Source organism: Leuciscus leuciscus (assembly GCF_965113295.1).
Source record: "Leuciscus leuciscus genome assembly, chromosome: 8".
NCBI lineage: Eukaryota > Metazoa > Chordata > Actinopteri > Cypriniformes > Leuciscidae > Leuciscus > Leuciscus leuciscus.
In genome coordinates, this window is record NC_138732.1 from 11,237,483 (window position 1) to 11,263,944 (window position 26,462).

At 37.4% G+C, this 26,462-nt stretch overlaps 1 protein-coding gene and 1 long non-coding RNA gene across 4 annotated transcripts in view; one reads left to right on the top strand and one right to left on the bottom strand.

The window, feature by feature from the left end:
• LOC309504644 (A disintegrin and metalloproteinase with thrombospondin motifs 2) overlaps nucleotides 1–19,932 on the top strand; it is a 178,599-nt gene extending 158,667 nt beyond the window's left edge. The window contains exons 6-23 of one of the 3 annotated variants that reach the window (XM_082177845.1): nucleotides 250–406; nucleotides 647–752; nucleotides 1,960–2,103; nucleotides 2,193–2,325; nucleotides 3,101–3,130; nucleotides 4,714–4,827; nucleotides 4,927–5,072; nucleotides 5,288–5,463; nucleotides 6,957–7,090; nucleotides 7,166–7,286; nucleotides 8,745–8,825; nucleotides 8,922–9,085; nucleotides 9,173–9,338; nucleotides 10,519–10,651; nucleotides 11,438–11,645; nucleotides 11,738–11,867; nucleotides 13,289–13,378; nucleotides 17,191–19,932. In XM_082177845.1, the coding sequence (XP_082033971.1) occupies nucleotides 250–406; nucleotides 647–752; nucleotides 1,960–2,103; nucleotides 2,193–2,325; nucleotides 3,101–3,130; nucleotides 4,714–4,827; nucleotides 4,927–5,072; nucleotides 5,288–5,463; nucleotides 6,957–7,090; nucleotides 7,166–7,286; nucleotides 8,745–8,825; nucleotides 8,922–9,085; nucleotides 9,173–9,338; nucleotides 10,519–10,651; nucleotides 11,438–11,645; nucleotides 11,738–11,867; nucleotides 13,289–13,378; nucleotides 17,191–18,557 (3,600 nt within the window). In that variant the 3' untranslated portion in view covers nucleotides 18,558–19,932. The remainder of the gene's footprint in view (nucleotides 1–249; nucleotides 407–646; nucleotides 753–1,959; nucleotides 2,104–2,192; nucleotides 2,326–3,100; nucleotides 3,131–4,713; nucleotides 4,828–4,926; nucleotides 5,073–5,287; nucleotides 5,464–6,956; nucleotides 7,091–7,165; nucleotides 7,287–8,744; nucleotides 8,826–8,921; nucleotides 9,086–9,172; nucleotides 9,339–10,518; nucleotides 10,652–11,437; nucleotides 11,646–11,737; nucleotides 11,868–13,288; nucleotides 13,379–17,190) is intronic. The other 2 variants (XM_082177847.1, XM_082177846.1) reach the window with 2 other exon arrangements.
• On the bottom strand, nucleotides 9,199–25,086 carry LOC309504681. The gene is made up of 3 exons (XR_014208140.1): nucleotides 24,647–25,086; nucleotides 20,331–20,425; nucleotides 9,199–9,327 (listed from the first exon to the last, which is right to left on the bottom strand). It is a non-coding gene; the product is annotated as an uncharacterized lncRNA (long non-coding RNA).
• Nucleotides 25,087–26,462: the final 1,376 nt, after the last annotated feature.

A 26,462-nucleotide genomic window follows, 5' to 3' on the forward strand; every position in this document is an offset into this window, starting at 1 on the left:
TTTGTAACTTAGATAGAAGAACTCCATGATTAATGGTGTCAAAAGCTTTTTTTAAATTTAGAAAAACAGCACCAACAACCCCTCCTCGATCCAACTGTGACTTGACTTTGTCAATGAAATAGCAATTGGCTGTTTCTGTTGAATGATTAATACGGAAGCCGAATTGATATGGATGTAAAGAATAGGGATGCCAATGGCAAAATCAAAATTAAGCTTTGAGCGTAACATCCTTCTCATGTATGCTTTCAGTCCGCAAGTCTCATTGAGCTGGGCAACCCTTCTCAGAGTCTGGAGAATGTGTGTAGATGGGCTTTCGAACAGCAGAGGAAGGACACAAATGATAAAGATTACCACGATCACGCCATCTTTCTCACTCGTCAAGAGTTTGGACCCACGGGGATGCAGGGTAAAATGCACAAACACACTCACCAGCACAGCATCATATACCTCCAGAGATTGAAACATGTTACTAATAAAAGCAGATTATTATTCAAACATGAACACACACATTCACTTTGAAAAATGGATGTCTACAAGAACATGCCACAAGGATCTTGAAATGATCATGACCTCAGGCCTCAGATCAGTGACAGAGCATGGTTATAAGCACTAAAAATATGTGTATGGTGTTCTTATGTGTTGCTAGGTTACGCTCCTGTCACAGGCATGTGTCATCCCGTACGGAGCTGCACTCTCAACCATGAGGATGGTTTCTCGTCTGCTTTTGTGGTGGCACATGAAACCGGCCATGTGTGAGTACCTGCTGCACCCCTGCTTACCTAATATCAGTATGTCAAAAGCATACATATTATCATATATTTTAATTTATACAAAATGTAGTTCTGGGGCCATTTGCATAAACATAGCCATTATGTTAAGACAGTGTCTTAAGATCTAGTTAGTATGACCCACTAACAGTTAGTCAAGGGGTAATCAGTCTTACTTTTTGGTATCAGATTAGGCCAATCTACATTTTTATGTAACTGATTTTAAAAAGTTATGAACTGTCTTAAAAGAAAAAAAAATGTATGTCTAACTTGGAAGACTAGTCTTAGCGGTTTATGCAAACGGCCCCAGGTCTTTGAATCTTATTAGTTGAGCAGCATTCGAACAAATGACTTTCCACTTTTTGTATTGCTAATAAGTGTATTAGTAGTGGGGATTTTATATTGACTCTTTTTTGCAAGTTACACTAAAATGCCTGTAGGTGGCAAAAAGTGACTGTCTGTGAGTGAAACAGCAAATCATTGGATTGTTCACTACCGATTAGTTTAAAACACTGATTAATTTAGAAATTAAACAAGTGACTGGCTTCATCCAAAACTGTATACTTCCCAACTATATTGTAGGTGAAAAGATTAGTATATCCAAATTCAGTTTTCATACAGTTGGCGAAAAAGTACCCGGATTACTAACTATGTCCTCCGTGATTCTGAAATGTGCATCCGATGTTCATTTTACTGTCCCACGAGGCCATGGGAGAGTATTTGTGAATGGCAGTGAAGTGATGCAACTGATGCTGGTTGGTCACATGACAATGACAACATGACGGATGCAGGACGTCCAAATTACATTCATACTATACAGAATATACTTTTTTAACAGTCGTGATTAATTACTTATTCAAAGAAAGTACCTACTCAGAGAGTATACAATTTCAGATGCAGCCACTGTCTTTATGAGTGAGTCATTGAGTTATTTGCTCAAACGATTTGTTCAAAAAAACAAATTCATTCAGGAGCAAAGCAAAGCCTACTCGTTGATTCCTTCACTCAACCAATTCATTAAAAAAAATATTAGTTCAGGAACTTATTTATGCAATTCCATAAATATGGTATCTTCCCTGACTAAAGTCTGTTCGTAACTTTATTAAAATCTAAAAATGCCAAAAATAAATTGTCCTCAAATTTTTTTAGTTGTTTGTATATACAAAATATGTACTATATGTGTATGTTATAGGTTGGGAATGGAGCATGATGGGCAGGGGAACCGTTGTGGAGATGAGGTGCAACTGGGGAGCATAATGGCCCCACTGGTGCAGGCCGCTTTCCACCGGTTCCTCTGGTCCCGCTGCAGTCAACAGGAACTGGGCCGCTACCTGCAGTGAGTACTAGATGTACATACACACCCTATCAACCAAAACTCTACTAGTACAACTGTGGATTATATACTACCTCATTCTGCCTGTGTAGTTCATATGATTGTCTCCGTGATGACCCGTACGAGCACACGTGGGAGGAGCTTCCACAGCTGCCCGGGTTGCATTACTCTATGGACCAACAGTGTCGCTTTGACTTCGGGGCCGGATATATGATGTGCACAGCGGTGAGTCTTGAATGAACTCCCTCACAGGCCTTTTCATTCAAATAATGCATTATTTTTTATGAGATTGTAAAATCACTACGAGCATGTATAATTGACCATCAGCTTGCCATAACAATCACCATTTGTGGTCATTGGGTTCACCATAGATTGCCGTGACCCAGTATTATGTGTTATACATGCTAATAATGCATTATGAATGTACCTCAGTATGTTGTGTTAAGTGACTGAGTTTTGATGTTTGTACATGCTGAAGGGATAAAGCTTAAAGGAACAGAATAGTGCACCAGAAAAAAAAGAAAAAAACAGTTCATGCTGTTTCAAACTCATATGGCTTAATGTTATATGGGTTTACACAAGGGTGAGATTTTTTTTTATTTTAAACGTATTTTATTTTTGGGTGAACAAGAAGGACCAGGTTTTAAAATCTTTCATAGCACATCAGCTGGATTTATTTTATAGAGAAAAAATTCCAGATTCACAACAAAACACATTTTATAAACACCAAATTTAAAAATGATGTCAAACATCTATCTCAGAGAAAATGTGAGGCTAATTATATTGTTTGCCATTCTTTTTTGAGGAAACAAATATTATATGAATAAAAAATGATCAGATAATCAAAACCAGATGGCATGAGTTTGAAATCACTTGATGTTGCTTTCACAAAACTGGATAAAAATGATTTCAAGAATCATTTCTGCTCAGAAAAATGAAATTCCAGCTGAACAGCACTGCTTGGACTGTACTTCACTGTCTTGTTAAACCATTCCCTTAGCTGCAAAAGGTGGGGCCGTCAGGAGCCCAGGTAAGGTGTTCTCCTCAGTCGCAATGTGGCCTCTTTCGTTTGAACTTGGTTCAATTTAGATGGTCTTATTGTTAATCATTACATGTTATTGGTTGGTGTTGAACTCATTGTCATTTTGCAGTCATGTACACAGCGGGATACTAAACCCACAGTCGTCTTTTCCTTATTTTGGAATTTATTGGCACAGTTTTTTTAACAGCCTGTGTGACGTGAAGTTAAAGGAATGCTTGAGTTTAATACAAATGTAATCATTTAAATATGTTTGACTTGTCCTTCAGTTTCTCAAAAATAAAGAAAAATGTGTTTATAGAAATGCACACATTGATTGTCTCACTGCTAAAAGGGTGATTTAGACAAATTGACACATGTTTGCGTGGAAAATTTTATATTAGTACTTCAGCAAAAACACGAGTGACACATTTCTGCTTATAAACTCTCTGGAATGCCTTGCCCTATAGACTTCAGTTGTAAAAACACTAATTTGAACACAATTTCTGAGGGACAAAACTGTTTGCTGTGGTAATTGAAATCATGCTACAGATTCTCTCAACGGAGCTCAAACTTTTTTTGAACATCCGTTTAATGATAAGTTAACCAGGTCATTGCAATCTGGTGACTTGTCAGTGAGTTTTCTACAGTACATTCATCAGATTGCTGAATGGAGCAAGTTTAACCACAATACAGTTCCCTGAAACATCTAAAAATCTCTTCAGGTGCAGCAATGTTTTCGCTATTTAGCTTGGCAAACTCTAAACAATCTTCAAACTGAGATAACACGAGCAGCCAGCTGGCTACTGCTGAAAACTGCGAGCCATTATTTTGCACTTAGTGTCTTGATGTGTTTGAAACGCTTGTTGGGTTTAGGATCCTGCTAAATGGAGTGTCATCATTAGTACCACAGCCAGAGATTCTGGTCCTGTCTACTACACTTCTCCAAGGGAGGGGAAAAAAGAGAGATTTTGCTTAGCATTTGAGGCCATATCACATCACTGCCTAGCATTCTGTTGTCTAACTGTGCTCTTGGTCAGAAGCTGTATCATAACTAAAACAGTTGTTCTTCATTGTTTTGTTTTGCCTGCATGAGATCGCTTTGTTACAAAAATGTAACCTGCCCATTATTGAAAATGTTTCATACTGTTTCATCTTGCCTAAATAATTGTGACATAACATCGCTATTATATTATATTATATTATATTATATTATATTATATTATATTATATTATATTATATTATATTATATTATATTATATTATTGAATAAAATACAATGTATATATTGTAGAAACAAAGTGTAACACATTTGCACAATTCACAATTCATAAAAACAAACAGGTTATCTGAACACTATCTCTCTATATATAGACGCACTTTAATGGATCTTTTTTTGATTATTGGAGATTTACAGGGCTATTTAAATAGTGATATTTACACATCATCTCGTCTTTGGAAAGAACAGTTTACTATATTTAACCAGTCTGACATCCTTCAGATTGATCCTAGCTTTGTGACTATCTGACCAGCTGTGTCTTGTTGTAAAATTTATCTCAAATTAATTTTCTTCTCTCTGTTCCTCTATTTCTCAGTATCGCTCCTTTGACCCCTGTAAGCAGCTTTGGTGCGCTCACCCAGACAACCCCTTCTTTTGCAAGACTAAAAAAGGACCGCCCATCGATGGTACCACATGCGGAGGAGGGAAGGTACCGCCACTCAGCCTTTAATGCAGATATGTCCTGATGCATTAGACTCACTCGCTTCCTCTGTGTTTATGTGTTTGCTTTGTTCTCTTCCTCTCTCAGCACTGTTTTAAAGGCCACTGTATGAGTTTGACTCCAGACATCATAAAAAAGGATGGAGGCTGGGGGATATGGAGTGAGTTTGGCGCCTGCTCTCGCTCCTGTGGAAGAGGACTACAGTTTCGCACCCGAGCTTGTGACAATCCATAGTGTGTATCTATCTATCTATCTATCTATCTATCTATCTATCTATCTATCTATCTATCTATCTATCTATCTATGTATCTGTCTATCTATCTATCTATCTATCTATCTATCTATCTATCTATCTATCTATCTATCTATCTATCTATCTATCTATCTATCTATCTATCTATCTAACATATAACTAATTATTTTTTCCAATTCCTTTAACCTCCTCCAGTCCAGTTAATGGTGGACGTTCTTGCGCCGGCCCAAGCTTTCAGTTCCAGATGTGTAATACACATGAGTGTAAGGAACTATACCATGACTACAGAGCCGAGCAATGTAGCAAGATGGACAACAAGTTTGAGTACCAGAACACCTGGCACCAGTGGCTGCCTTATGAACACCCTGACTGTAAGTAATATGGCGGATTTCACAGACTGAGTTGACAACAGATACTGAGCTACAAAACAACTAGACAGCATTGGCCACAAATACGACATCAAATAGCCACTCTACTGATAGAAAATTTAAATAAAAGAGTACCCTAAAACAGTACAATTCACCAAAAATGTATTTAGACAACTAAGCCTCAATACCCACCTTGAAACTAAATACTAAATATACTAAATATATAATTTTAATGTACTAATACTAACCCTTTATGGATGGGTGAGGTACAAATATGTATTTTTGAGGCCTAGTGTCAAGCTGTTTTTTTCTGAAAGTGTATTTCTGTACAATAAGCGAAGGCCAAATAGAAAAAAATTAACACTATGTTTTGCTGGAATAAAAATAAAATAAAAATTATATGTATTTTTTATATAATTTAATTTAATTTTAATATCTTAAATCCTTTAAATTGTGAATTTTATTCAAATAGTTCCTCACTCCTGTCCTACACAATGAAGATCAGTTTGTCAACAAGGCTGATGTAATCCATCTCTCCACACAGCTGCTCTCACTTACACGGTGGGCACACATGAAAATATGATTTCATTCAAACCCCTCTCTTTTTTCCATGTGTACTTCTACACCGTTCATGACATTACTGAAAATATGAAATCCCTCCTGAGTCATTAGCGCTATGGAGATCTGCCTTATTTTTATGATCAACGCAAGTACATCCAAAATAATCCTCATGCAAAGAGGGACTTTTTGAGCCTTTTATCACTGTCCGGTAATTTATGTCTGAACGCAGAATAATTCACACAAGAATGTTTGTGGTTTATGTCTCATACCGTAAAATGGGCTTGGATACCTTTAAAAAGATGAGGTAATCATTTTTACATGATGTTTTTTACATCTTGCACTCATGAGTATTGTACTCTTTTGACCTTGATTTGTTGAGTTGTCTTGCTTTTTGATCAGGAAAATGTACTTGGTTTTTTTCCACACAAAGTGCAAGTAAATGCTTTTAAATTGCTAGGATATCCAACAGTCATTACATTGTTAATGGATTACTTTTGGTCTTTATGGGAAATTGAGCTGGACTTGCAATGTACTTCTGGAACAGAAGTGTCAAGTTTTGGGATTGTACACACTGATGCTGGGAATCTGTCTGGGATGATATAATGTACAATGCATTTATAGACCATGTAAAGACTACCTGGAGACCATTCACATTTAATCAAGGTTTCTTTTTTTTCTTTTTGTATAAACCATTATCTAAGTCTATCCTCTGTTGGACCAAGATGTACTAGTTGTGGAAAAGATTTTTTAAGGATTTTTGATATTTTGTAACAGGTATTTAATGTGATTTAATTTATTGCAATTTTTTTCTAAACATGGAAATTGTTTTCCTTTTAAGAATTCAAGCTCTTCTCAATTCTTGTTAATATGCACTTGATCTTTTTGTTGTATCTCAATCCATCTCTCAAGGATCTCTCTTGTCTTGTTTTCCTCAGCTAAGCAACGCTGCAAATTGTACTGTCAATCCAAAGAGACGCGAGCTGTAGTCAACATGCAGACTCAGGTGGAAGATGGAACACGATGCTCTTACAAAGATCCCTACAGTGTGTGTGTGTACGGAGACTGTCAGGTAAATAACTGCGTGTACCTCTCGTAAATGTGTGTGCTTAGTTCCCTTTTGCTTATGGTGTCTCTCTCCCTTCAGAAAGTGGGCTGTGATAGTGTTGTTGGATCAGCTCAACAGGAAGATAAGTGCGGCGTCTGCGGGGGAGACGGAACCAAGTGCAAGACTCACAAATTTAACTTCACCTTTGTAGAGAAGAAAGGTACGTCTCCTCAGCACACATATAAGCTCGGTCCCAAAACCTTGCGGAGGCCACAGTTTAAGGCATCACAGGCTTATAGTCCAGATACAATGGCTCTTCCAAACGTAGACATAATTATGCTGCCTCCCAAGATACTTTTTGGCCAAATTCTTCGCAATACCATAATGCAGTGTTTACCAAACGCAGGGTACTTAAACCCCTGGGGGTTTATGAGCCTTTTATTACTGTCATGTCAATTATGACTGAACACAGATTAATTCACTGAGTTTATGTCTCATACCATAAAATGGGCTTGGATACCTTTGATTAGATGAGGCAAGCATTTTTACATTATTTTTTAAATCTTACATTCAAGAGAAATGTACAAAATGCAATACTATATCGCAGGGTTTCCCAAACGCAGGTTTCTCTAACCCCTGGGGGTTTGTGAGTGAAATGCAGGGGGAATTAAATGTAACAAAGCACAAAGTCTATATTCTCTATATAAGTAAACACTGTTTCTGAACTCCCTGAAACGCCTCGATTGTAGTCTTGAGTTTTCTTACGAGAATGAACACGTCACAATACTCCTCATTTAAATAATTCCCGACCAAAACATAGTTCTTGCGGTTATGATAACGGACGTGACATTTCTGAAACACACCAGAAGAGGTTGACCAATTACAACACAGTGGTCCAGCCGACCAATCAGAGCACATTGAGCTTTTCGGAAGGAGGGGCTTTATAGAAAGTTTTTAATTTTTTTTTTTACATTCAAGCATGAAAACCTATTCTAGTTGACCCCAAAAACAAAATCCAAACTTTAAAAAACAATATAATAGGTCCCTTTAAGACATAAATATTTGTATTGTAACTTTTGTTAGTTGGTTCTGGTAAAGAGTAAACCCAAGTTTGAACAACCAAGTAACTTGGCTAATTTCCATTAGCAGTAGATTCTTTGTTCCTGGATACCTCAGCAGTAGAAATATAAGACATTTCCATATGAAATTAAATCTCATGTCAGTTGAAAATATATAAATAATCACGATATAATTCCTTGCAACACTATATATAAATAATTTTCAAAATTAAAAACATAAAAAAAGATATTTTGTCTGTTTACTTTTAGTAGTGAAAGTATGTCATGTGACCATTAAGTGACATCATAGAACCGTGATCATGCAAATGTGTAATTCTAATTTTAGAGTACTTCAAGAAAATATTTTACATCTAAGAGGTTCAGCTTGGAAAAAATTGCAAGCTTAGTTGAAAAAATCCAAGAAACAAATGTTGGTTTAAAACTTCATTTAATACTGAAAAGAGAAATAAAAATAGTTCAGTCTAAATAAAACCATTGTGCACCTTTTTTTTTTTTTTTGGTTCACTTTCATTTCAGCACTTTTGTATGTGTATTAGAGTATTGTTGGATAGTAATAGTGGCAGTAATATTGATTTGAAAACGTTTTGCATTTGGTTTAGGTGTCATTAAGGTGCTTGAAGTTCCCAGAGGGGCGAGACATCTCTTTATCCAGGAACTTAATGGGACTACTCACATTTTAGGTAAAGCCTGACCTCACCCTGTAGTTTCTCATACAGTAAGCACTGAAGTGGTCACTATTTTTGCTTAATTGCTGCTCTCTCTTTTTCGCTGAATAGCTGTCAGGAATAAAGAGTCAAGTGATTTCTTTCTCAACGCACATGGAGACTACCCAGAGACGCGCTCAGTTATTGAAAAAGGTCTGGAATGGGAGTATGAGAATAAAAACAACAAGGACACCATTCAAACTAATGGCCCCCTAAAAAACGATGTGGTTGTCATGGTAATCTCTCATGGGAATTCACACACACATGAATGGACACACACTCTTTTAACTTGTTTTAACTGATTGTCTTTATTTTTGCTCTAGATCCGAATGCATGGATCGACCAAAGTGAAGGTGTCAATCAAATACATCACTAACAATGACAGACCGAGTGATAGTGCCAATGAGAATAACATGGTCCCTGATTATGGAGTTCCATATTCCTGGGTGATGAAGAGATGGGCACCTTGTTCCAAGACCTGTGGAGAAGGTAGTTCACTTTTATGTAGATACAGGCAGATGAGTTTCCCCTACATCTCTAACAAGTTTCTACTATAACTGACCCTTTGCTAAGTCCCTCCTTAAAACATAACTGACCAATCCTACCTTAGCAACTGTTGCTGTCCACCATATTATCAAGCTTGCAACAGTAACTAACAGGAGGCAGAGCTGAAAGTCTATAGAGTGCTGCTGTGATGATGTATTTTTGTAGGCCAACCCGGAAGTTAGCATCACCCTGGATCCCTCGACAAAAACCCAATAGGATTTTTCCATTGGCTTTTGGATTATTGCATAAAATAAGTTCTGTGACCAACAAAAGTTCTTACACGTTTTGCTCACTATGAAAATCTTCACACATGAACATTTGAAGAAATGAACAAATGATTTTTAAAGCCTAAATACAATCACAAAAAAAGTTAATAGCTTAACGAAGGCTATAAACAAACTACACCACGCTCACAGAACTTCAACATCACCATCAATAAGTAACTCCTTCATTCTTTATTTAAAAAATATTGTCTCTAATAGTTTGAGTTGCAAGAGCGCGATTATAAACACAATGATGCTGTGAAAGCGGACTAGTGAGTAGATGAGTTTACCTGTTCAGCATGATGATGTTTAATTTCCCTGACAACCTCTGTAGTCTCATTTAGCCACTAGTTAGCCACCGTGTTTTTCAAGACAAGTAAAAGTAAAAGCTTAAAAAAAGTCACAAGGGGGTATTACTGATGTATTTTATGTCATAGAAAAAAGTGAAACTGTCTTTTCTTCAGGCATTTAACTCCCAAAATAACATTGAAAAACATATTGACTTCTAGACAATGGAACCGGAAGTGCTAAAATGCTAATTCTGGGTTTAGAGTTTCAGAGGGAACACTCTATTCATGTTGTCCTGTTATTTATTTACAAAACTTTCTGTAAGAACAATTTTGTCAATATTTGGTCCAGTAGAATGTAAGCTTACATTAGTTTTTTTTTTAGTTTTTTTTTTTTAATGTTCATGAGTATTTGATTCACTTCCTTTTTTTTTTTAAGAAAATTTAACCTGACCCACAATTAAAATAATATTTAGTCCAATAGAATGTTAGCATACATTATTTTAATAATTTTATTTAGAATTTCTCTTTTCATGTTCATGAATGTTTCATTGACTTCATTCTTATGGACAGGCATTCAAGTGACACGTTATGGCTGCCGCAAAAACACAGAGATGAGGATGGTCCATCGCAAATTCTGTGAGAAAATCAAGTCGCCTCCACCCCTATTTAGAGACTGTTACCTGAGAGAGTGTGCTCAGCCTATGTGAGTTTGTGCACCAAAATAGCTTTCATTTCCAAATCAGAGATGTGTATTGTTAAAAGCTTTCCTGTAGCTCAGCGGTAAGAGCATTGCGTTAACAACGTAAGGTTGTGGGTTCAATCCCAGGGATTGCACATACCTATGTATAAATGTATAGGATAATGCAATGTAAGTCGCTTTGGATAAAAGCGTCTGCCAAATGCATAAATGTAAATGTAAATAAGAGTTCAAAAGGGAATCCAGCAACACTTGTGGAAAGGGGAACTTTAATAGTAACTAAAAAATACGGCTTAAGAGCCTTCCTCAGGGTATACAATAGACACATTTAGTCATCAAACAACAAGGTCACATCTCCCATTTTAAAAGTCATACAATAAACATTTGTAACAGTATATGAGTTACAAGGATATTCTAGTTATTATTATTTTTTATTCACATTTTCATTTTTGGGAGTGACACAAGTTGCTTAATCAGAATATGTTTCTGAAGTAAAAAAAGTATTATTTTATCTTTACTTGTTATTGCTATTATTCTAATTGCTGTTATTATCACAGTTGGCACCTTTAAGTCCTTATCCTATAAAACCAAAAGAACTAACACATTACTTTTATAACCAGCATTCCTTTGCACTACACATATTGACACATGTTGTGGTCTAGTTTTCTGCAACTATAGTCTATGTCCAGTAGATGTCATTGTAATACTGTTGTATCTTGCATCACACATGACAATTTTGCACCATGTTTTTCTGAATAAACTGTGACTGTGTGCTTGATTTGATGTATTTAGTTGGGTGGCTGGAGAGTGGGGTGAATGCAGTAAGTCTTGTGGGAAGACGGGCACTCAGACACGCTCTGTACGATGCGTCCAACCTCTGGGCGACGACAAGTACAAATCCATCCGCAGTCGTTACTGCAGCGACGAGCGCCCAGAATCCCGCAGAGACTGCAATCGCAACCTGTGCCCTGCTGAGTGGAGGCTTGGCCCCTGGTCACAGGTACAGACAATGAACATGCTTTGTTTTTTTTATCAGTATAGATCTGAGCGCTGGATTAGTTTGACATTCTGTTTGTGTGCGTGCTGTTGTAGTGCTCAGTGACGTGTGGTAATGGCACGCAGGAGAGGCAGGTGCTTTGCCACACCCGTGACAACACCATTGGGCTCTGTCTGGACTCCAAGCCAGCTGCATTAAGACCCTGCAGGATGGATCCTTGCCCAAGTGCGTATTCAATTTTGTGATCACACTTTTTGAAATAACAACCCAAACAGATCAGTACATTCATAATTCACAAGTAATTGTAAATTGATGTACTGAAATAAGATATTAGTGTTGAAAAACATGTAGGACCGGACTTAATATACGTTGGGAATTGAATGAATTGTTAAAAGTGGGCGTAACACACCAGATTGGATCCAGATGGTTGGTGGGAGGGGTTAAAAGTAATCCTTACAACTTGAAAATGCATGCCACATATTCAAGCTGTGGGTAACTGGATACATTTTACAATAAAGTTATTTACATGATCTAACATGACATAACAATTATATTTTTTATAACATGTATTATTATATACTGCTGTTCAAAAGTTTGGAATCAGTAAGATCTTTTTTTAATTTTATTTTATGTTTTTGACTTTATGAAGGTTCTTACTGTATGCTCACCAAGGCTGCATTAATATAAAACATACAGTAAAAAAAATTGAAATATTATTACTATTTAAAATATTTTCTATTTGAATATATTTTAAAATGTAATTTATTCCTGTGAGGGCAAAGCTGAATTTTCAGCATCATTTCTCCAGTCTTCAGTGTCACATGATCCCTCACAAATCATTCTAATATGCTGATTTGGTGCTTAAGAAGCATTTCTTATTAATTATCATTGTTGTGCTACTTAATATTTTGGTGGAAACCATGATACAATTTTTGTAGGATTTTTTGGTGAATATAAAGTTCAAATGAACAGATTTAATTTGAAACAGAAATCTTTTGTAACATTCTAAATGTTTTTTATCATCACTTATGATCAAAAATCTTACTGACCCAAATAATGAACAATAGTGTATTTCTAAATTGCTAACATAAACCTAGATTATTAAATCCTGTAAAAATGGTTCATTTTTAGTTAATTATACCTAATGCATTAACTAATGTTAACAAATGTAAACCTTATTGTAATGTGTTATCACATGTTTTAAGCTAAAAAAAGAACGCATAATTGAGTTACATAAAACTCATAAAACAAAAAAAGAAAAGCTTGTAAAATATTACACTTTCAAAATAATAGCATTGCATATCATTGTTCACAGTTTGGTTGTGACGAAACATCTTCGTTTATCAGTACAGCTTTTATCCTTATGTCATTTTCCGAGTGCTAGCCTATTAATATTGCTTATTAATGTTATTAATAAAAGTTAATGCTTGCTTAATAATGTTATTAATAAAAGTGAATGCTTGCTTATTAATGTTATTAATAAAAGTTGTATTTTATGTACTGGTTTTGTGCAGAAATAACAGACTAATTCATGACATTAACAAATGCTCTAATATAGCTGATGAGTTTTCTCTTGCTTTCTCTCTCACCGTCTCCCGGGCTTTCTCCTTCCCGATCCCACTCCCTCCTCTTCCCACTTGCTACAGGGAGCACTTCCGACTTCAACAAGCACGGCAACTTCCTGATACAGTGGTTGTCGCGTCACGACCCCAAATACCCCGTGCAGAGGATGTCAAGTAAAGCGTCTCTCACCAGCCACGTTGTCGCGCTGCGCTGTCTCACTTCTCTGAGCTGGACCTTCCCTCTGTCACTCTGCCTGGCTTTACAAGGCAAACTCCCCTGACTGCCTCCCTCTTCCGAGGCTTGCACGCTTCTCTTTTTCCTGGGTGGTGGTCCTCTTTTACGGGGCGTTTCCGATAGGGGGAGGTTTCTCTGTTTCTCTCTCTCTCTGTCTCTCGCTCTATCTCTCTCTCCTTTGTGGAGCTCTGTGTTGTGAACGCTGGCCAGTAAGAAATTGTTGACAAAACAAAACATGTAAAAAATTCGGGGGATGTTTGATAAAGGAGGGGCTTTGTGGTTGGACGGGCAGCTTGCGGAGCTAATGATTGCGCTGAGGTTTCCGCAGGGGCGACGCGTTTGTTTGAATTCACTGCCCTCTGCAAGCTGTTTCTATATGGCTCACGCTCTCGAGGCGGACGCTGTTTTACAGAGGCCCCGCCTGAGCTGCAGGTGTGAAGGGGAAAAAAATAAACATGAAAAGTGGCTAAAAGATTAAAAAAAGGAAAACAAAAGACAAAAAAAAATAAAAAAAATAAAGCTTTATTGTGAATGTGAACTTGTCACAATGAGGAAATCTTTGCTAAGTGCTCATTCCACATCCTAGTTCATTCTCGAAAACCGATGGGACAAAAACAAACACTCAAACAAGTTACGATGTTAACATGGGATGTACTGTTGAACCGCCAATATACGTGTTGGTGGCTGATGGTGAACATGAGGTGGAACTTGCTAAACAGGGTCGCTTTACTACACACGTTTGAATGCCATAACCACCTCATCCTCCATCCTCTCTTTGACTGTTAACAAATTCAATAAATGCAGCTTATTTGTGCTTGCAGACTTTAAACAAACATATAAATATATTTGTATTTATATATAAATCTATATGGGTACCAATAATATGAAATATTAATAATTTGTTTTACCATGAATAAGCTGTAGCTTATTAGCCTAACATTTTGACTGCTATTGATCGCTTTAATTCTTGACTGTTACGTGTATTTTTTTATTGATTTTACATAAATACAGAACTATTGCTATTTAATAACAGAAGTTAAGTGTTTCGGGGAAATGGGAAGACCTATATTATGCAGGACTCGCTCAGCCAGTTGCCTCTTCGTTTATTATTTTATTTGGTTGTTGTTTTTTCAGAGAGAAGTGGTTTCATTTAAACAGATTCATCCTGAACTAGAGGGATTCATGCGCATTAAATATCTCCATGTGGTGATGAGAGCGGCGTGTGTTTTCATCATGCCTTCGTGTGTGCGAGTGTTTCCGACACAAGTGTGTGTGCGTGTACGTCTGCCAGCATGTGTTTTAACCAGTGGCCATACAAAAGACAAATGACACATAAATATACCTCATGAACTTTCATCCACATCTGAGCTCATTCTTTTCGGGGGCGGGAAAGGGGAGACATAGAGCGTAAGAACAATGCCTTACACTACAATTGAATGTATCGGCATTTATCTGTGAAAGTGATGGCTTGGCGCACAGAAACCAGAGGCAGCTTCAAACAAAACCTGAAATAGAACCAACTGATCAACCAATCGTCACACACATCCGAAAACAGTGGCTAACCCATTGGAAATGGAGAGCGTTTTAATGGAAACCTACACTCAGCATCTCTTTATCACTTCAGACGTGTCATTGTATCGTGAAACACATTTCTGTTGTGACTATGTAGCGAGCTATCCGAATTTTCATGCTCAAAGCCGTGAAGAAAACACTAGGAAAAGCCAGACCTTGCAGTGAGATACTGTAAATAAACATAGGTGTTTACTGTATTTATAATAACATTTATGACTGTTATCTCCTTACTTATAAGAAAAAAATGCTAATATTATATATACTATGAGTAACTGTCATGTTACTTCACTGGCCTAACTGCGTCTTGGCTGGCTGTTGTGGGGGAAATGTCTGGGGAACATTCAGATGGACTTACGTGCACTGCGTCTATATGCACTTTGATTTATCAGGGAAACTTTATTAATGTTTTGTAAATGTTTAATATGACACTTGTATGTGCCATGCCAGTTTTTACATCATCATGGAAATCCTGTATTTTATTTAACTAATGACCTATTTATTTATTTATTTACCTGTTCATCTGAATTACCAATGGATTAATTGTTCTCAAAGTAATCAAGTGTTTAACCAAAGTTACTGTGACATTGTACCTTTCAATACAGTTGATTTATTTTTCTGAAGAAGATAACTCTATCTGTATGTTTAAAGGGGGGTGGGAGTGCATTTCATTGTTTCAGTTTCTGTCATGATTAACTGCAAAAGTAGGAATAAAAAAAAAAAAAAGTGTTATAAAAACAGAAATCTTCTCTTCTGGCTTTTCCCTGTCTGTGTTGGTGCTCTGCTTTCTGTCTATTTCTCTGAAAGTGGCATTTTTTCCTTTTACTTTAAAGGTACACTACAGAACATTGGACTCTCTATCGCTATTTGTGGTTGGATGTAAATTTGTGGGGTTAATTGTCAGTTAGTTGTGCTGCAAATATAAATCATAATTGAAGGCTTGCCATGGTACATTGGGAAAGGCAATAACACTTATTTTTGTGACGTAATTGCACAATACACAATTTTGCAAAATTTTACCCTGAAAACCTTTTGTTTTGCACCTTTCCCCATCATTAAGTTGAATTATGTTTATATCTGCATCATATTATGTATTCTGTAGACTCTGTAGGTATCAATTGTAAATCACTGACGACCAACAATTTTCGGAGGATCTTGCAAAATATTTTATCCAAGGGATATATAAATAAATCTAATCCGTTTTCAGAAGGATAAAGAACCACAGTTATAGTCCATAAATAATCACATTCACCAGGGAAGAAAAACTGCTTGTTAACTAATCATTCATCCTAACATGTTTAGTCCTCTAGTATGCATCTACATCCCTATCTTCACAGATTTGCTTAATGGTCAGTCCATAACTTCTTTCCTGCATTTGCTTTAACTTGTGATTCTCTCAAGATTTCCCCATTTCTTGCTCAAACACATTTGTCAAAAGCACGAAACAAGCTTATAAGACATTTTATCTGCTTAGCTTCACTCCTGGGCACAAAAAAAGGGCCAAGCCCAAAATGGCTAAACACTAAGCTTTTAATTGTCTTAACCACAAATTATTTCAAAGACAGCAAGAAGTGGCTTGAGAACAAGTCCATCAGGCTCATGTTTTGGCCTGGTCAGAGTCCAGATTTGAACCCTATAGTGAAAATTTGGTCTCACATTAAACTCAAACAAACTAGGGAGCATTTTTCAACTTCTCACAGCTGTTTGAAACAGCTGTGGAACAATGACTCCTGTAAAAAGCTGTCTGCAAGTTGGGGAAGTGCTGTTATCTACAGAATTTGTGCAATTCTTGCTCATTTCATGACCAGTGATTTGTGATTAAAATGGTTAAGACCATTAAAGGACCACTAAATATTTTGCCATTTTTGGCTTGGCCCATTTTTTTTTGCCCAGGAGTGTACATCCCTATCTTCACAGATTTGCTTTATGGTCAGTTCATAACTTCTTTTCTGCCTTTGCCTTAACATGCTTTTCTCTGAAGATTTCCCCATTTCTGCTTTTTTCTTGCTCAAACACACTTGTCAAAAGCACGGAACAAGCTTAGAAGGCATGTTTTATCTAGCTTAGCTTTACATATAGTCATTAAGATCTTCTATATGTAACCTATTTGTATTTTAGTTTGTTGCTACAGTATGATTTCAGTGTACATACATATGTCTTATGTCCCTCTCCTGTTTTGCAGGACTGCGTTGTCACGGTGACCGTTCTGCATTCTGTCGCATGGAGGCGCTGCAGCAATATTGTTCCCTTCCAGGCTTCCAGCGCATGTGCTGCAAGTCTTGCAAGGTTGACAATCCCACAAATATCACTGTGATCAAAAGTAGGCCACCATCCAAATCAGAAATAACCTCTAAAGGACGATCCACCATAAGTCCCACACGCACAGAGTCCACCACAGCAGCCTTTCTGCCATCTACAGATGGGAAAAGTGCCACTTCTGTGAGAACACCTTGGTTATATACGGCCTTAGCAACGTCATCTGATACTCAAGGATACACGAAAATGCCCATTTATCCGTATACTACAACTCCTATCTTTAAGCACGCTACTCCAGATCTCCTTCCAGAACAGAGCACATCTTTTGCCATTACTACAGCAACTAGGAACACATCTGCACCTGGAAATGACATGGTAAACAGCACAGAATTACCTGCTAGTACTGTTATCCCCATCATTTTCAGTGATGTGAATGATGCCACCGTCAAGTTTGAAGAGTTTAATGGGACCAGTGGTGCACCAAATGTGGACAACGGTGTGGTGTTGCAGTCAACAACAGAATATGGTGAATTAACAACCTCAGGCACCAAATTACCTGTAAGTACTGTTATCCCCATAATTTTCAGTGATAGGAATGACGCCACCCTCATTCCCAGCACCACCATCCAGTTTGAAGAGTTTGATGGGAGCAGTGGTGCACCAAATGTGGACAACGGTGCGGTACTGCAGTCAACAACAGAATATGTTGTGAATGAAAATGAATTAACAACCTCGGGCACCAAATTACCTTTTAGCACTGTTTTCCCCATCATTTTCAGTGATGTGAGTGACTCCACCCTCATTCCCAGCACCACCGTCCAGTTTGAAGAATTTGATGGGAGTAGTGGTGCTCCAAATGGGGACAACGGTGCGGTACTGCAGTCAACAACAGAGTATGGTGTGAATGAAAATGAATTAACAACCTCAGGCAAGATGGTCCTTGGCATCCCAGTGACATCTATAGCAGAGGTGCCAACAACCACTGAAGAACCTGCTCCAATGGCAACAACCTCTATATCTACAACTTCCAGTACACCACAGTCAAGTACAACAGCATCCAGCACAGAGAAGACGAGCAGACGACCGAAGAACGTGGAAGAGACGAGCGAGAGCAACGCTATTGATATGCCGTATCAAGTAATCCCGTTGGACAGCGAGTTTCCTCCAAATAACATCATCCCCAGTAGAGGGCGCGTGTTTTTGCGTGAGAAAACACGGAATAAGCGCATCCAGGAACTGCTTGAGGAGAAGCGAAACTTCTTGAGACGGATGAAAAGAGCACAGGGGATTTGAACCCTGTCCAGTTTCTCTTATAGAGATACAGCTGCCAAATGCTACTTCTGAATCCAGACTTTATTTTGGTGCTTGGATCAAGAACTGGAAAATGGCCAAAATATTTAATTAACTGATGCTTTTCCCTCTTTTAATGACATGGCAAACTGATCTTTGTAGAACAAAACCACTAGCATGTGTTTGCACAGTGTCTTTGAACCTCAACAATGTTCCTTTAGTAGGTTTCACTGAAGGATATTCTCATTCAAAGTGATTTATCATTTTAAAGAATTAGTTCAGCCAAAATTTTTTATTCTGTCATCATTTATTCAACCTTATGTCATTCCAAACCTCTATGACTTTCTTCCTGATGTAGAACATTTTCCATACCAGATAACTGAATGGTAATGAGGAGCTATCAAGCCCCAAAATGACAATAAAGCAAAAAAAAGAAGAAAAAAAGACAATAATGCAAAAAATTATAATATTTAAAAATAATAATTTTCACCAACAATGTCATAATAGATAAAGCTTGACTGTTTCTGGTCCCCATCCACTTTCACTGAATGAAAAAAGCAGCATGAAAAATAACGGGAAGCCAACAAGAAGGTGAGTGAATGATGAGAGAAATTTCATGTTTGGGTGAACTAAAAGCCATTGACAAAGAGTTAAACTAATTATCGTTTGCCCAAATATGCTGAATGACAGATACAGACAATAGGCACATACTGTATTATCTGTAAATTACAGTAGCATATAAATAGTGTACTATTTTATTGAGTTGGCACCAGTCTGAAATGTACTGTACATGTTGGCTATGGTATGTTTCAGCTGCAGATTTTATCATAAAAATATATATTTTTTACACAGGGTCAAAAATATGGAACCCATGGTGATAATATGGCAGTTCAGTACATTGTGATTATACTGAAAAAATGAGGGTCAACAAGTGAATAAGCAGCCACTTAATGTACAGTAAATGCTCTTTCGGTATGTAAAATGAATAGCACTAATTTACCCCAGAGAAGTGAATCAGAGTTAAGTGCGTATTTAGCCAGACATAACATGCTGTCAAGACATTTCCATTACTCAATATATCATATATGTATCTGTGATGAGAAAAATTATGCAGTTGTTTTCACTGGCGAGTGATTTGACAAGAACAATTCAGGGATGCTCCATAGTGAATACCTACAGATTTTATTTTGTGCTTGTGAATTATATTTCCTTTCACCAGTATGCAAGCTTATGCTGAAACTTTATCAAATCAGATCAAGAAGATAAATATTTTTTGTGAGATATTGATGATTATGAGTGTGCAAAAATTTTCAAAGACATCATTATGTAAAAAGCAGAAGAAAATGTCAAAAACAGAAATAAATGTTCTATATTGCAAGAGTTTCAGAGTTTCACATTCTTCTTATACATTTTCTTGTGCTTTTACAGACCTTTTTAGATGTTTATAGTTACTTCAATTTAAAGTGTATATATTTTTCATTCGAATTCTAAAACAAGCATATACGTACATACAGTATCACCTTCATTTTTTTATTTTATCTATCAATTTATTATTCTTTGCACATTTTGCTCTTAAAAAGTTTTATATAACTCAAGTTAAATAATTAGGACAAACTTGTCTAACTGTTTAATTAAGTAAGTTAACTATACAAATTCTTTAAAAATACTTTTTTTTTTTAAAAGCTCACATACTCTTCTCATTATTTTACATCTTTGCATGAAGGATTTCTTGAGAAAGAACTGGGATAATTAGAACAGAATAAATTAGCGATGTACCTCTTCAAGGGCATCACTTCATTAGCTTTAGTCCTCACCACAGGTGAAAGTCTGGATGGACCAATCACCACATCCATTCCCTACAGACTCCGGAACTAAGAACAGTGAGAAACAGGACCCATATGAAATAAGAATCACAAATAAATCTTTGCTAAAGTCTCCTGTTGAGAAAAAGACACTAGTGTTTCCCCTAGAGCAGGGATAGGCAACTCCGGTCCTGGAGTTTCATAAGATATTTTTCATAAGAGAACAATTCAGAACTTTGCCATGGTAGGCCTACCATCCGCAATTCATATATTTTAATATGAATATTTCACTTTTAATTCTCTTTAATTCTCTTCACTTTTAATGAGCAATGTTTTCCACATGAATTGAGGCGATTGATCTATATTCTTAGTATATGTTGACAATTGTCTCATTTGTATCTCTTCTACATTTTATAAGGAATTATAGGAGAAACACCGAAGTCAAGGTTGATATGCAACTAAAACTCCTGAGCTATGAAAGTTCAACCACTGAACAATTTCCTCTCTCCTCTCTGCAGAAGATCTTGAATTCTGAGGTAGGTTGTTGAGTTTAAAGCTGATGTAATTTCTTCGCCACTATCAGAGCAGAAATGCATTGGTTAACAGGTCCCTACTGGTGGAGCTCCTTGAGCGTGAATATGCCACCCGTCTGAACAAACAATCTGCTAGTTAGCCTCACCCCCAACTCACGCCATTGGTCAAGTCAGCGTTGTTATGTAGGATTAGACTGGTCGCTCCAAACGAAAAGAAAAATAATCTTTGAATAATCTTAGTTGTCTTTGCATAGCCTATTAACCGAAGAGAACGTTTTTAAACCCCAAAAGGTACACACCTAAACTGTGAGACGTTTTTTTTTAGCCATTGACTTTCATAGTATTTTTTTTCCCTATTGAAGTCAATGACTACCATCAACTGTTACCCAACATTCATCAAAATAACTTATTTTGTGTTCAACAGAAGAAAGAATCTCATAGGCTTTGGAACAACTTAAGGTGGAATAAATGATGACAGAATTTTCATTTTTGGGTGAACTATCCCTTTAAGGGCCGAGTTTTTTAAAGTTGACTATAACGATAACTATTTTAGGGTCCATACTAACTTACGATATCGTTCTGTATGTGCGCTGCAGTTATGTCGTCTGTCGCTTTAAACAATTGTCCTATAGGCTAGTGGATTCCGATTCGCTGTCCATGTCGACTCAATCAGCTCCCTAGTTCAGTAGTCAGTCAGGGCATGGATCAAGAACCAGAACCAGATCAAGTCAGCCATTTTAAGTGATGTCGCAATCGCAATTCGCAAAATCTTTCCAGTGAAACTCACTAAAAACTCACTGAAACTCACTAGAAAGACCCACAATGCACTGTGAAAACCAGGGGTCATCGATGTTCTAAAATCGCATATTTCCCTACTATAAAGTAAGCGATGTCACAAAAGATGTATGTCTGACTTCACGGCACATTTATCGTCCTTGGTGTGAATGAGGCCTTTAAGTGATTCCAAGACATCATTCCTCATTGGCCTTTTTAGCCACCTATGACATCAACGGTCCAGCAGATGGCTCTATTTTACAAAATAGCAAACATCATCAGCATCTGGCTCTGTACAGGACAGGTAGCCTATTTCACGAGCAGGTTATGAATAATGATGTCTCATAAGTGTCCTGTTACTATTTAAATGACATTTTTAGAAGCACAGAAAGCTGTTCTACACAATGTGCTGTCAGTTTTAATAGGCTATTTAGTGTTTTAACAAGCTGTTGAATTCTTAAGTGTTTTACTGCTACACCGGCCTGCATTTTGATATGAGACTTTCGGCAGGACTGGAAAATAGACATCTAGAAAGACTTATTAGGTTATATAAAAACCTTGCATTATATGGCAAGCAACCGACTTTTTGAAAGTTAGCTATATGATTATGTGAGGAGTAGCTAGTTTAAACACCACTAGTAGCATTATTCAAAGTTTGATCTCAAAGTAAAAAAATGTATAATAATGTAATTAAATTTCCTGTTGCTTTCAAAATTGTTTTATTGTGTATTATGGTAGTGAGTTTTAAAGGAAATACTCTCTTAAAACATGAGACAAGAACGGGAAGGGAAAGGAAAAAACTCAATTTAATTAACAAAACATACAAAAAGGGAAGGAATGGAAATAATCTAAACAAAATGGAACAAAAGATACTAAACAAAAAAGAAAGGATTGGAAAGGAACACAAAAGGAACAAGTTTAGTACAGAAGATTAAGATGTTTTGGGAGTTTTTATTTAAAGTATGTTTGAGAAATGACGCATCATTTTGCAGGCTAAAATGAAAACAAGAGGATTAATTGGATCTCACAACCGGAAGCATAAATCCGTGACTGTTTTCAGACATTGAATTTATAATTGACCAGATTAGACCTGGCTGACGAATGTACTGTAGGATTACAGACGCTCTCTCTCACTGTCCAGAGGCCAAAAGGAGCGCAACTGTTTGTGACTAATTGTGTTTGTTCATAGATCAGGACAGCCATCTGTATAACAAACACCCCCTGCCATGGGTGTGTGTGTGGTGGACAAAAGGTGGGCTGTTCCTGTGGCAGATTCTATTGCAATGTCTGGATGTGCGAAGAAAAGCTCCCCACAATCCACGCACATGTTTGTATCTTCATTCAGACCTGATTTTATGGTTCCTCCACGGGTGCAAGGCATGTAATTGGGAGAGATATTCCATTAAATGCGCCATATTCAGTTCTCCCGCCCACAACATTCCAATTTAAGGAGGCTTGCTGTCACATGCCTTTAAATACAATACACCACGATGATGGAAACAGACTGAAAAAGCACATTTTGGATATTATTTGTAATACATCATAAACTGACCTTTAATCCATGAGCCACAAAGGCAGCACTGTCAGATTTGTTCACAAGAAATGTATAAATCCCTCTCAGAAACTATTACATTTTGGATGCATGCACACAAATTAATGTATTTAACACAGTGATAATTGCTTAATATTCTTTAGAGTCTTATTTAATATTTAGGTGGTCAAAAATAACTCATTCAGTTCCTCCTTTAAACAATGAGAGTCTTCATGTGAAACGCTGTGGTGAGAATGGCCAAGGGCGTTCTGCCATTTGCTTTAGTGGCGTTAGAATGAGAAAAGAGAAAGGTTTGAGTAAATTGGATCTGACTGTTAGCGACACTGACAATGACCAAAGTTCTGGATGCTTCATCTATCTAAATGTAACATGTCTATATGCACTGGCCATCTGGAGAGTATTGATTATTATTTTTCAGGTTTATTATTTTTCAGTAATTATCAGTGTGTGTTTTTACATTTAAAATAATACTAGTTTATTTCATGTTATATTACAAAGTAGTTATAGTTATAGACTTTGTATTATATTCATACCTTTTTATATTTATAGTTTTAAAGTGTCAACATCAAAATAGACGTTAAAAGACACCTGGAAAGAATGTGTCTTTTAGACAACAACATCCATTTCCTGCAGTGATGAGTGGAGCTAATCAGCTGCCAGCTTGATGAAAAAGAGATGTTACAGCAGCCAGATTTCATATTTAAATACTGATTAAATCTAATAAAAGGAATCTGAAGATGAAGACAGATTTTCTGCTGAAACACAAACTAAAAGTATCTTCCTTTTTTGGCCCTGCAGCTGTGCACATCATAAGCTTAACATATTTATAATTGTCGGAATTTACAGATGTACAGAAACAACAAATATCATAATATCCCATTATTCCAGCTTATTGAGATTTTGCAAGCCACTCAGCTATGGCAAATATTGCTACACTATAAGTAAATCATATAAAGTAAAAACCCAAAAGCTCTTTATACCAACATATATAAAGCCGGCAATCTGTTTGACTTGCAATAAATCAAAATCTAGCCAGATCTCGCACATTTTTTTATTTTCAGATCTCTGAAATGACTTTATGACAAATAAAACTGTTATATATATATATCTTTGTTTTGATACCAAATGCATTACATGACCTCATATTACAAAATTCATGAATTCTTTGCTCACTTTGCCACAAAAGCACACATATTTTGTACACATTTACATGTTTTCCCAACTGTTAAATGAATACGTAAAGTAAACTTAATAATAAAATGTGGCTTAGAGATGATTCCATATTCAAATTTTTTATTGATTATAGTGCATTTTGCCAGAAAGATGTCAAGTTGCAAGATGGAAATGACAACTGTGAGAAGAGTCTGGAAACCGTGCATTCAGTATTGTGCAATGCACATAACCAATTGTTAAAAAAGAAGAAAAAGATACCTCCTTTAGAAGAATCTTTTGAAATTTGTGAAGAAAGAGGAGGCTGCTGCCGAGGTTCTGATGTTGAGGCGAACATGTTATCTACTATAAACAGACAGTGTTGAAAGAATTGGTCCTGAAGGCTGGCCATCGTCTGTTCCTGAAAGGACTGACAGTTTCTCTCTCTCCTCTCCTCAAACACAGACACTGCACTGCTCGAAGAACCTCCAGTCCTTTAGGTCAACAGATGCCTGAGACAATGATTATGGGAATGCTGTCTTTTTCGGTTCTGATGGAAGTCATGTTTTTCAACAGTGGCACATTGGTTTTTCAGAAGCCAATCGAGCTATTTTGCATAGTGTAATGATTTGAGACTTTACAGTTAGAAAAATAATGAATAAACAAACAAACCACTACAGATGTTCGCCGCTGATAAGAGTGTGGGTTTCTTTGATGCACTAGTAATAATGTAGCGGAGGTCTTTGATATCAGGGCTGCTCGCTCATGCTGATTAATAGTGGTGGCAGCTACTTCCTCACAGCCTATTTCAGGGCCCTGCGGGATTTTTATTTTTTTTACAGGAAATACCATGTCGTTTCTGACAGTGGAAGTGTGTTCTGCTAACAAGGTCTACACTAGAATTTTTTAATAAAATAAAAAATCAAGCTGATCTTTCCAGGGACACCTCTGTCTTTCGGAGAAATCAGGTTACATAGTGTAACGGTCACCAGCTGGAGTGTCCTTGAGAGCCACCAGAGGGCACTCCACATCTCAGACACTCACGTTCACTCTCAGACTACATTTCCCATACTCACTGCCCGGACTCATCTCTGATCACTCATCACATTCACCTGTACCTCATTATCACTGATTGCATTCACCTGTGTCCCATCATCCTGGTAGTCTCATCCTATTTATACCATGTTCACTCATTCACTCACTGCGAAGTTTTGTATGTTGTTGCACTGCACTTCTGAGCATTTTCCCTGGTTTTCATGTCTCTTGGTTTCTTGGATTTCTTGCCTGTTCCCTGGATTACTATCTTGCCTCTGACCCCTGCCTGTTAAGTTTTGTTTGTTTGTTTGTTTGGACTGTCTACTTGTGTTTTGACCCTTTGCCTGTTTATTGGATTTCGTCTTTGGATTACCCCTTAATAAAGCTGCATTTGGATCCTCAACCTTCGTGTCTCGGAGCAGTTCGTAACAGAAAACTTCGCCCAACTTAGATCCAGCAGCCGAGAATTTACCAACATGAATCCAGTAGCACAAATTATGCGTCTCCGTCAAGGAGATCGATCATTGGAGGATTATGTGATTGACTTTTTGGAGCTGGCTCACCTGACCTGTATGGAAGAGGTATGCTTAATGATATTTTTTCGGGGAGGATTATCTGAGCCGCTCAGTTCAAGCATGCCTCTGCACAATCCTCATGGGACTCTTGGACAGTATATTAACTTGGCCCTGCAATTGAGCGGCTCAACTTTTTCTGTGGGTGTCACGTCTGCCGATCCAGAGACTGTTCACGTCACGTCTGCCGATCCAGAGACTGTTCACGTCACGTCTGCCGATCCAGAGACTGTTCACGTCACGTCTGCCGATCCAGAGACTGTTCACGTCACGTCTGCCGATCCAGAGACTGTTCACGTCACGTCTGCCGATCCAGAGACTGTTCACGTCACGTCTGCCGATCCAGAGACTGTTCACGTCATGCCCACTCTAGTGTTGGCAACTCCTGTGCAAACACCGCTCACCAGCGCAGTCACACCTGAGCCTCATCCCACCGTGGCAGAGCCTGCACTTCACGCCAGTCCAGCCGAGCCTGCACTTCACGCCAGTCC